The 11,334-nt window shown below is 47.1% G+C and overlaps 1 protein-coding gene across 1 annotated transcript; it reads left to right on the top strand.

The window, feature by feature from the left end:
* The first annotated feature begins 5,107 nt into the window (after nt 1-5,107).
* LOC123320551 lies at nt 5,108-8,826 on the top strand. The gene is made up of 8 exons (XM_044907899.1): nt 5,108-5,128; nt 5,170-5,790; nt 5,851-5,886; nt 5,939-6,104; nt 6,178-6,528; nt 6,684-7,962; nt 8,225-8,541; nt 8,597-8,826. Exons 1-8 carry the CDS (start codon nt 5,108-5,110, stop codon nt 8,824-8,826), a joined length of 3,021 nt encoding a protein of 1,006 aa, XP_044763834.1.
* The last annotated feature ends 2,508 nt before the right edge of the window (nt 8,827-11,334 follow it).

The following is an 11,334-nucleotide window of genomic DNA, read 5'->3' on the forward strand; positions in this document are numbered from 1 at the left end:
CCGGTTTCTGCTGTGGAACCTTGTATCGGTGACACTTGCTACATTTTCGGACATATTCGGCAATTTCTCGGAACATTCCTGGCTAATAGTAGCTGCGGGCTATGCGAAATTTCGTTTCTGCTATTCCCAAGTGTCCAGCGGTCGGTCGGTCGTGGTTTTCGAGAAGGACTTCTCTTCGGTCATCTTTCGGAACACATAACTTCCAGGGATTTCCCAATTCAGGCTCTGTAAAATCATCGGAATCGCAAAAATGGCGGTATAATTTTCCTGACACAATCCTGTAGTCGGGAAACGCTATAGGATTCGATTTTACCTCTGCCAATTTCCTCCTGTACCATGAGCAACTTACATTGTCCTCGGTCAGGCATATGGTTCCTTCGGTCGGTAACGGTAACGGTAACGGTGACGGTAACTGATTCTGCTTTTCCTGAGTCATGGGCTTGTCCTTTAGAGACCTGCCATTCAGGAAGCATTCGGCGGTTTGGAGATTGATGGAAAAGTCGTGTGCTCTCAGTACATCCATTCCCAGTACTACACTGATCGGTAAATCTGAAACTAACAACCACGTAGCCTCAATATTTTCGGATCCAACCTGAACCTGTGCTGTGTACATTTCCTTAATCGGGATAGAACTTCCGTTAGCGACGGTGGTGGTAACGTCCCTAACATAATTCGGTTTTACTCCAGCGGCCTTGCAGTGAGCAGCTACTTCACTGCTGATGAAGGACCTGGTTGATCCGGTGTCCAAGAGTGCCTGGAACTCCTTGTCTCCTATAAGAACAGTAATTATAGGACGGTTATCAGAAAGGGTTTTCTTCGGAATAACCGAGGATGGGGTTGATTGGGACTGACGGATCCCCGGTTTTGGGGAGTTCCTCGGTAACGGACACTGACAATCTCTGGACATTACACCCTTCATACCACATCGAGAGCAGAAAAGTATCGGTTTCGATATACACTGTGTTCGGAGATGGCCTTTACCACCACATCTCCAGCACTGGGTTTCGGTTGGCGGTCGGACGGTATTCTTCGGTTCATCTTGTCTTTGACGTGATGTAGAGTTTTGGACAAGTTTCGGTTTATCGGACGGTTCGGACAGTGTGCTGAGGTGCATTCCGATCGGTTGGACGTTCGGTGAGGGATTTCGGAAAGTAAGATGCGGTTCGTTGATGAGACCTTTTTGTATCGGTGGCGAAGTATAGTTAGAAGTTTGCCATTTGACCAATTCGAAAACTTTTCCTTTACGGAGAAGTTCATTTATTGTGGCGGTCGGTTGGAAGGCCAGGGCGGTTTGTAATTCTGGCAGTAAACGTCGTCTGATGATATTCACCTGCTCTTCCTCGGTCGGTCGCTTTACAACAAGAGTCGCTCATCGGTTCCTTGAGTGCGTTTCTTGATCTCCTCTAGTAGAATCTCCTCGTAATCAGGAGGAATAAACGCCTCTCGGAGTTGGTCCTTGAAATCTGTCCAGTTGCTGAATGTGCCTCTTCGAGGGATGTACCAATCTCTCGCATCTTTACGTAACAACTCGTAGATGGACTCAAACAACTGTTCGTGGCTCACCTTTCTAGCCTCGGCAAGATACTCAGCCTCTTCCAGGAACGAGGTCACACTGGTCGACCCATCAAATGTCAGGCTCCATTTCCATACAGGAATAGTAGGAACGGAATAATTGGTAGTTTTCGGCGGTTTTGTCGACGGATCTTCGGTCGTCAGTTCGATTTCCTTGGCCGTTGAGACTTCGCTACCTCCTTCTCTCACCCCAGCGGTTATGGTAGGAGATGACGCAAAGGAAACTCTCCTTGTTGATTCGGCAAACTCCCCCGATAATCGCCTGGACTCAGGGGATGTTATCAACGGTCTGTGGTCATCATCGGTTTGGACGGTTGGTAGAGATTGTTCAACGGTAAATGGAAGGTTAACGGCGGGCGGTCGGTTGTATGAGGGTCGACTCTGCAAAAAAGTACGTTCGATTTGTTGGCTTATTACCCTACAAACTTCTTGGCGGTCTTGCTGCAGCCTGTTATCCTGAGTGGTCGGTCGGGATATGTCACCTTCTTCTCCCAAGTTCAACAAGTCTGCATCTCCAACGGTTGTTGAACACGGAATCAAACCTGGACCAAGTCTAGATGCGAACTCCGGTAATTCCTGGTCAATCAGGGACGGTGTGCTGGCGGTCAGATTACCTGGGAGACCACCCAACCAATGAGTATTCTCCAGCAGTCTCATAGCAACCTTCAGGGAGTGCTCCAGCTTGGTTTTCTTGTGAAGCAGACTGGCAGCTTCCGGAGATAGACTTCTCAGTCGGCCTTGAACGTGCAATAGCCGGCTCCTTATGCGCTGTAACTCATTGTCTCTATTAGCAAAGTCAAACTCACATATCTCTCCCATCAAGTCGAACAACTTGGCACCACAAACACCAATTTCCTGTGCCTGGTCAATGTCATCTCTTAGTATTAACGGAATTTCGGAATGGATAGCCCTACTCAGTTGAGCTCTCTTATCCTGAACGGTATGTCCTACGGTGCAGCCTCTTGCCTCTAACTCCCACGTAAGTTCGTCGCTCTTCAGTCGGTTGACATCCATTTTTACGGCACCAGAAACTCAGAAGAAATATTTACAATATGTACCTACTATATGGATATATACAAGAAATAAAGAACGGTTACCAATTTGCCAGTGTAGAGTATTTTGGTTCGAAAAGAAAAAAAAATAAAGAAACGGTACGGACGGTAACAGTAACAAGAACTACTCACAGAACAGCAGAAGTCCCTGCTCGGGCGCCAGATGTGATGGGCTTTTTCTCTCACCCTGGACGATCCTTACCTTTGCTCGGGCGCCAGTGGGGCAATCAGTGGAACCCCACGTCTCTCACAGAATCTCCAAAAATTAGAGAGCCCGGGTAGACTTGAATGATCAGTGGAGAAGGGTAGCAGTGAAAACTAGGGTGGTAGCGTCTTCTTTGTCTCTGCTTTCTGACGGTTTTTAATCGTTCAAAAAGAGTACCTACCTCTTCTGACGAAAACCTAGTTCTAACTGATTTAGGGAACTGTCTCTCACTGGCAAAAATAACTGGCAACAAAATAAATGTTTAGTCCTTTATTCCTACTGGATTAAATTATATACAGAAATGTACAAGTCTCAACAAATATTGATGTCAACCGGCGTCCTGGTCAGTGTGGGGGCGGCTGATGAAACACGGTCTCTCCAGGAGAATACGGTTGAAATAGACGGTAAATACGGTTAAATTTTGTACGGTCACTCCAGAGGAGTACGGTGGAAATAGACGGTAGTTACGGTCTGTTGAGATCCTGGCAAGTCACTCTTTCTATCGGCGGAAATCGGTACAGTGGCTGGTCTCAGTCGAATGGCAGTGCACCCTGTCTCTCTCTCCTTGTCTCTCTCTCTCTGTTACCCTCTGTCGGCCTCAGTCGAATGGCAATGCTGTCTCTTCCTCTTTCTCTCTCTCTCTTTCTCTCTCTCTCTCCCTCTGTGGTCCTCAAAATGGCTGCCAGTCAGACAGCAGGTCGGAAGGAACTGTCAACCTGTAACTTGATCGGTCGGAAGTCGGCAATATATTAACAAAATAAGCACCAAAAATACGGTAGAAACTCCAAGTCCTACGGGGACCCCACGGCGGTCGCACGGACACAGATGGCCGGCACTCTACACAGTCTACGATCACTAGGTCAAATTTAAACGGTAGGTAAGTATTCTCAGCCAGTCCAACAGACTAAAGAAAGCGGAAAATAGCCCTCAGGTATGCACTACGAAAGGAACAATAATGCTGCAAGTGACTTGCCTTAAACTTTCAAACTTCTTGACGTAATTTCCAACGGTAATAACACCTTACGCACTTTCCTCGGCAGCTCGATCTCCACTGACCTCGCTCTTGACCTTCCGCGCAGGGCTCGAAGAAGTACCACTCCTCGGGAAAACTGTCCCCCACTATCGGTAACTCATTTCCCCATTGGCTGCACTCAAATTGCTCGGTCAATTAGCCGGCTCGGAAAGAAACAGAAACAACTGAAGAGAAGGAAAAACTGAACAAGTTGAAAGACCGCTCTCGACTCAGAAAATGTACGGTTGAACGGAAATAATTATAAAATATATGAATTCTGAAAACAAAAGACATATACGGTTTCCGCTGAAAATATGGGACTGGTCAGTAGAAAACAATGACATAATATCAATCGGTAAAGACCCCCTATGATAACATAACGGTTTTCTTCGAAAATATTCCGGTTGATGGGTCTCATTATACAAGTATAGGTGAAGAAATTTCCTTTTCGTGGCGAAGCAGAATCTGCCTCGTTACATCAGCCGGCAGATTCCAGCTGAAGAAAACCGAAATCAAGTTACTCAAGGCAGAATAGACGACACCGCTACCCCACTGACCTCAGAAACCCACACTGCCACCCCAGAAGAACAGAGGGGTAGGCAAGGAAAGAGGAAAAGAGAGAAAGAAGAACACGGGAAGAAGAAGAAAAAGAAGACTCAGCTAAGTATCAACACAAAAACCAACAAGCAAGTCATTTTTAGGAACATCAAGAAGGACATGAGACCGAAATACTTAATAGAGAAGGGACTCAAGAATAATCCGGAACTAGCCACTCGATTCAAGACAGATTGGGAAGCAATGTAGATTATAAAAAGGGCCAAGGATGGAGCGCATGAAGAATGGCTGATGGAGGTTACACCAGTCCTGGAAATTTATCTCACTGGGAAGGGGAAATTCTTCCTGAAAAAGACAGAAATACAGGTAACTCCGGCCTAGGAAATAACCATATGTTTCAGGTGCAGCGAGATCGGACACCTCCAGGCAACATGCAGGAGAGTGGTCAAATGCAGAAGATGCGGAGGAAGACACAATAAAAAAGAATGCAGGAGTAAGCCCAACTGCCAGACGGAACGAATCCGACCAAGGAAACACGAAGCTGACAGCAAGGAATGCCCAGTCCTAGTAAGAGCCCGAAGGGAAAACACTGAATGCACCAGGGAACTGCAGGAAATTGCAGAAGCGCACGAAAGCGAAGACAGCGAAGAGGAGAGCTAACCGTAGAAAAGAGAATATCGGTCCTCCAGAATAACCTACAGAGATGCAAGAATGCACACGACGTCCTGTGGGGTAAGATAACAACCCAGAACATAGATCTAGCTCTGTTGCAGGAACCAAACGAAAGAATAGCCCAACAGAAGAAGATACTGACAGACGAACAAGCCGTAAGCACCATAGTAGCAGGGGGCGCCCTAAGAAGAGGAAGAAACGAAAGAGGCCAGGGCTTCTGCTGGATCGACATTGAGGGAATTAGAATGATCAGCTGCTACTTCTCCCCGAACGATAAGAGTAGGAAGAATCTGAAGAAATGGCTGAATGACATGGAAGCAGCAATACAGGGCGGGAGGACAGCCATCATCGCGGGAGACTTTAACGCGAAATCCGAACAATGGGGATCGGAGTACACAGACGACAAAGGCAAGACGGTAATGGAATGGATAGAGAGGCTCGGTTTGGTAATACACAACGTGGGAAAAGAACCGACCTTCATCAGAGGAACACAGCGAAGCAGAATAGATTTGACCCTATCCACGGATGACCTGGCAGATAGAATTGAGAACTGGAGAGTCACATGGCAAGAGACGTTCTCCGACCACGCCGACATCCGATTCCCCATCCGTACCAAAGACGCCAAGAAGAGACTAGAAAATAAAGGCACCTGGAAACTAGACGAGGCCATACTAAAGGACCTGAAGGACAGATTCAAAGATCACCAGGACCGAAGCACCAGAGCTAGAAGCAGCTCTATTTAACCAACTGGTAAGTGACACCATTAATGAATTTGCTTCTAGGAAAGAGAAGGGAAGCAGCAAACGACCGGCCTACTGGTGAAATGACGAAATCAGGGAACTCTGCCGAATATGTAATGTCGAAAAGAAGCTCAATAAGAGGCTACACGGAGCCAACGATGAAGAATATGCAGAGGCCAGGAGGAACCTAAAGAATGCTATACGAAGAAGCAAAAGAGGAAAATGGAAAGACCTCATCAATGACCTGAACGACGACATATGGGGCCAAGGATATAGAATACTGCTGAAAAGAATGGGCAAGAGAAAACCTCGACGAAGAGACAGAGGACCGTGTAGTAAGTACTCTATTTCCCACAAGAGATGTTTTAGAGATAGAAGACAGAAGACCAGAAACCGAAGCCGAACCCTTCACAATGGAAGAATTACAACTCGCTGCCCAGAAAATGAAGAAAAAGAAAGCAACAGGGCTCGATGGTATAACGGCAGAAATAGTCAAGATAATAATGGAGGACAACAGCGAGAAAGTACTAGAAATGTACAACGGAGCATGGCAAGAGGCAGAATTCCCGGACATATGGAAAGAGGCAGAGTTAGTCCTTATAAGGAAGCCGGGAAAAACAGATACGGAGCCCAGCAATTTCCGCCCCATATGCCGTCTGAGATTAGTAGGAAAACTATACGAACACCTGATAAGAGAGAGATTGCTAAAGGAACTAGAAGGTAAGAACATAATTTCCGATATCAGCACGGTTTTAGGGAGGCCAGATCCCCGATAACGGCCATAGAAGAAGTCCTTAACTACGCAAGAGGAACGCATAGAACCAGAAGAGTAACTATCCTAACAGCCTTTGACGTAAAGAACGCGTTTAACTCAGTTGGATGGAAAGAGACCCTCGAAGAACTGAAGAATAAAGGAATATCAGCCCACCTTCAGAACGTGATGAAAAGTTATTTCCAGAATAGGACGCTGAGGACAGCGCATAAAAAGGTATGTTTAACATGTCGGGTTCCCCAGGGTTCTGTTTTAGGTCTCACGTTATGGAATATAACGTACAACGGAATATTAGAGCTAGCCGACGACGACCCCGACACAAAATTGGTTGCATACGCAGATGATTTAGGAATGATAACGACGGGGAAAACAGAAGAAGAAGCCTGGGAGAAAACTGAAGAAATGGCAGCTCTTGTTGGAGCCTGGCTGAGAAGCAGAGGACTGCAATTAGCTCCACACAAAACTGAAATACTCCCGATAACCGGAAGACGGCCAATAGAACGGACCAAGGCAACTATAGAAGGCGTAGAGGTTGAGGCAAAGAGACAGCTTAAATACCTAGGAGTAATATTAGATAAAGACCTCACCTTCCTCCGGCACATAGATTACGCCGTAGAGAGAACGAGAGAGACGACGAACGCCCTACGAAAATTAATGCCAAGAATAGAAGGACCCGCATCAAGAAAGAGACGAGTACTGGTAGCAGCAGCCATGTCAAGATTGCTGTATGGGGCTGAAATATGGGCAGAGAGCCTAAGTACCTACACCACTGCCAGAGATAAGATTAGAAAGGCGCAGAGAGGAGTCATGGTAAGTTCTATCAGAGCTTATAAAAATGTTTCAGGTGTAGCAGCGCTCATCATCGCTGGGATGATACCAGCCGACCTCCTCGCAGAAGAAAGACGAGAGATTTACCACTACCGAACAGACAAGAAAGAAGCCCGAGAAAAGACGAGAAGAAAATGGATGGAAGAAATAAGAAGCCATAGAGGCGCCAGATGGACTAAGGAATTAATACAAGACCCGCTGAAATGGATGGACCGGGCACACGGAGACCTCGAGTTTGAAACCGTCCAATTCCTGAGTGGGCATGGCTGCTTTGGCACCTATAGAAAGAAGATAGGAAAGAATAATAGCGCCCAATGTTGGAACTGCCAAGGACTGGACAAGCCGGATCACATCCTCTTCTGCAGAAAATGGGAAGATACCAGGAAAGAAATGGCAAGGGCAACAGAAGAAAACCCGGACTTTAAATACACCAAGCACAACATCGTGGCAAAGATGCTCGAGAACGAAGATAAGTGGAACCTTATCACGGAATGGATCCGGACCGTCATGAAGGCGAAAGCAGAAGAGGAGAGAGAACGGGAAAACGCCGGAAGGTATGATTAGCGAGCCCTTATTAAGAATTTCAGGAAACGACCTCCAAAAAGTAAATACCGAGATGACGACATGAAGCACCCGAAGAAGACAACCCCACCCGATCACGACAATAATAACAAACCATAGACTAAGTGTGTTTCAGGAAGCCCGGAAAAAGTCAGATACGGAGACGACGGAATGATGCAGCCCAAGATGACGACCAAGCCCGATTAAGACGACCCGACCCCCATTTCCTCTCACATTCCAAGGGCTTAATTCTAGGCGAACAGCTCGCCGGAGACAGAGCTATCGAGGAAAGGCTTCGGACGATTCGCAGGAGGAAGTGGCGTGGTTAACTATGGCTTTCTTGGCCCCTCTAGTCCGCGGACAAGAGGTAAACCCAAGAAGTATCGTAAGTACCACCTGCAAGAAGCAACTATGGCTCTCTCGGCACCTCGAGTCCACGGACACGGGGAAGACCCAAGGAGCAATGTTAGTGCTTCTAATCGGATCTACGACTTGTCTATCTCGGCGGGAATCAGAGCGTGGCCGCAAGGAGTACGCCTCACTTTCCCCCTCGGAACCACGGGGTGGACATAGTTCGTGGTGATACGTCGGAGAAACTATGACTCGCTTGGCCCCCGGTATCTCTAGATCCGGAGGAGACCCAAGGAGTAACGTTATTGTCTGACAGATACCGCAACCTCTCTGCGCAATCTCCGAGGGACCAGGGCCAACGGCTCCCTATAAATAGGTCACAGAACTGCGATACTATATGGGAGTCGGGTCAAGACCTTCCGAGGATCTACCACGGACAGCTCGAGTTCCGTAATCAGAGCCAGGGGGATTCTACGGAACGAATCAAGCCAGTCATCAGACTGTGAGATCCGTGAGAAGGGGTCCTAACTCCGCCCCTCCTCCCAAACCTCCAAGAGGGGTACGGAGGGAGTGGCAGTCCACGCAGGGAAGATACCGTAAATACCAATCGCCTTGGTGGAAACGGTTCTTGCCCTAGTGCGCAACAACTTAGTCGTACAGGTCAGCGTCCCTGAGACCTCGACTTTGTTGTTGAGGAGGGGGTTTTGGTGGGTGATAGCCCCACACGAATCCGCAGTATTGCACAGCCCGCTGCGGAGAAGCCGGTATCGGTTTCCCCCTACCTCGTGGGCAAAAAAAAAAAGGTTAGGTTAGGTTAGGTTCCCGTGAGGAGAGGAAACTCCCATCGGGCGTCTCCCCAGGTGGCGGATAGGGGGATGCCTCCCAGACATGGGGGGTACCGGGGAAATCAAATACCCGGGGCGGACCAAATCGGCGCTGCCTTGCGTCCAGGGAAACGGACCCCAAAGGCTTAGGGAAGGACAACTCCGACAGAAAACCCGAGCAAACCGATGGGTAACCATCGGGAAAGAACACGGAAGCGGATAAATTCAACGTTAGTATGGCAAGTTCTAAAACAAAGGATTTACCCCAGGAGGGTAGGGCCGTTGGCCCGGAATCCCTCACTGGCAAAAAGCCAGTCTGCCCCAAGGATACTGGGGGGGGGCAAGAAAGTGCCAGGCTGTGGAGCGGTTCTGGTAGGCGACCAGGCCAGGCCGCCAAAAAAACCTACTGGAAGGATGCATGGGTCAGTCGACCAGGACCAAGTGACATCGAAGGTTACTGGAAGGAATGTGAGGAAAACAGCGAAAAAGAGTGAGGAGAAAGAGTCTGACTCGATGACAGAGTCAGATATCAAAACAGACGAGGAGAACCCTTTCGGGAGGTCCTCGAAAATTCAGAGGACACCACCGGCAAGGGAAAAAATGATCGTGGAAGACAGCGAGCAGGAGGAAAAAATAAGCAGGAAGACGAGTACGCCAAAACTGAAAAGCGCGGAAGAAGATGACTGCGACAATTTTATAAAATGGCTATATAGTGCGGAGGGAAACCAAAGTAAAAAGAGGAAAAAAAATGGATACCTCGGCTAACATGAGTATGAAAGAGAAGGATTTAAAAAAAGTTGTAAATTCCCTAGAGAAAATAAAAGAAGAAATTGGTTCCATAATGGAAATCAGTGAAGTGAGAAATGAAGAAGTCATCTCAAGACTCAGTAACGTCATGCAGAAGCTGGAAGACGAGGTTAGGTTCCTGAAGACGGAGAGCGAGAGAAAGAAGATGGACAACACCGGAGGATATAGATCTGGATGTATCTGTAAACACTCTAAGGTCCGGAATATATAAATATGGAGATGGGAAAACTAGAAGAAATTATTAAGAACGAATGGCTAGAGGAAGCGTATAAATTCAAGATTGACTTTGATAGCATTGCCAGCCCGAATGTAGAAGGAGATCTGGTAGTGATGGCTCTGGTTCAAGACATCCCAGAGATACGTTTCCTTAAAAATATATTGGGAACCTCTAGAAGACTGCATAAACATGTAAAGTCAGGAAAGGTCAAGGCAGACGAGATTCTGGAACATAAATGCGGCGGAACGACACTCATCAATGGGGAAGAAATTCAGGATGAAAATAAAATATATATTGCCGGACTTACAAAAGATACGGATGACAAAGTGCAAATCCAGAATATTTTCGACGACTGTAAGAAAATAAAAAAAATGAGGGGAGAAAATTCGAGCACCCCCCTTCATTTGGCGATTATTAACAAACTGCCTGCAGCCACAGAACGGAAAATTCTAGAATGCGCCTTTTTCGAATGCGAAGGAGAAATAATCCTCCACGACAAAAGAGAGGGGCTTAGAGAGGGGCATAATAACAAAAAAGCCTTCAACACAGAAGCAGTGCTAATAGAGAAGCCCGGATATATGTCGTATGCGGAGATGGTGTCCAGACTAAAAAGCAATCTGAAGGAGGAGGCAGGACTCGTGAAAAACATAGAGGGTCTGAGGGAAACAAGAGATGGACACCTGCTAGTGGAGGTAAAGAAAGGAAGCGCCGCTGACGCAGAACTCTATCTACAAAAAATTAAGGAAAATACTCCCTCTGGATCTGTCCACAGACTCCATGGTAGCTCAAGGAAAAAAGCGGTTAATTTATACGGAGTTGACATAGATGTCAAAGAAGAAGAGATCAAAAGAACGATATCAAGTGCACTTGGTAAAAAAAAGGAGGATGACGAAGTGGAGGTCAAAGCACTAAGACCTATGAGAGGTGGTAGGCAGGCGGCAACAATCCTGATTAACCCCGAAAGTATAATGACTTTGATCAAGGCAAGAAACATTAAAATCGCTACAATCAGCGAAAGGAGGGAGGTGATAAGATGTAATAGATGCTGGAAAGAAGGACATCTTGCAAGAGACTGCAAGGGGCCCGACAGAGGGGCCCTGTGCAGAAACTGCTGCAAAGAAGGGCACAAAGTTCAGAGCTGTAAGAACAGACCATATTGCATGGAA

The sequence above is a fragment of the Coccinella septempunctata genome, chromosome 9 (assembly GCF_907165205.1).
Source record: "Coccinella septempunctata chromosome 9, icCocSept1.1, whole genome shotgun sequence".
In the NCBI taxonomy this organism is placed as follows: domain Eukaryota; kingdom Metazoa; phylum Arthropoda; class Insecta; order Coleoptera; family Coccinellidae; genus Coccinella; species Coccinella septempunctata.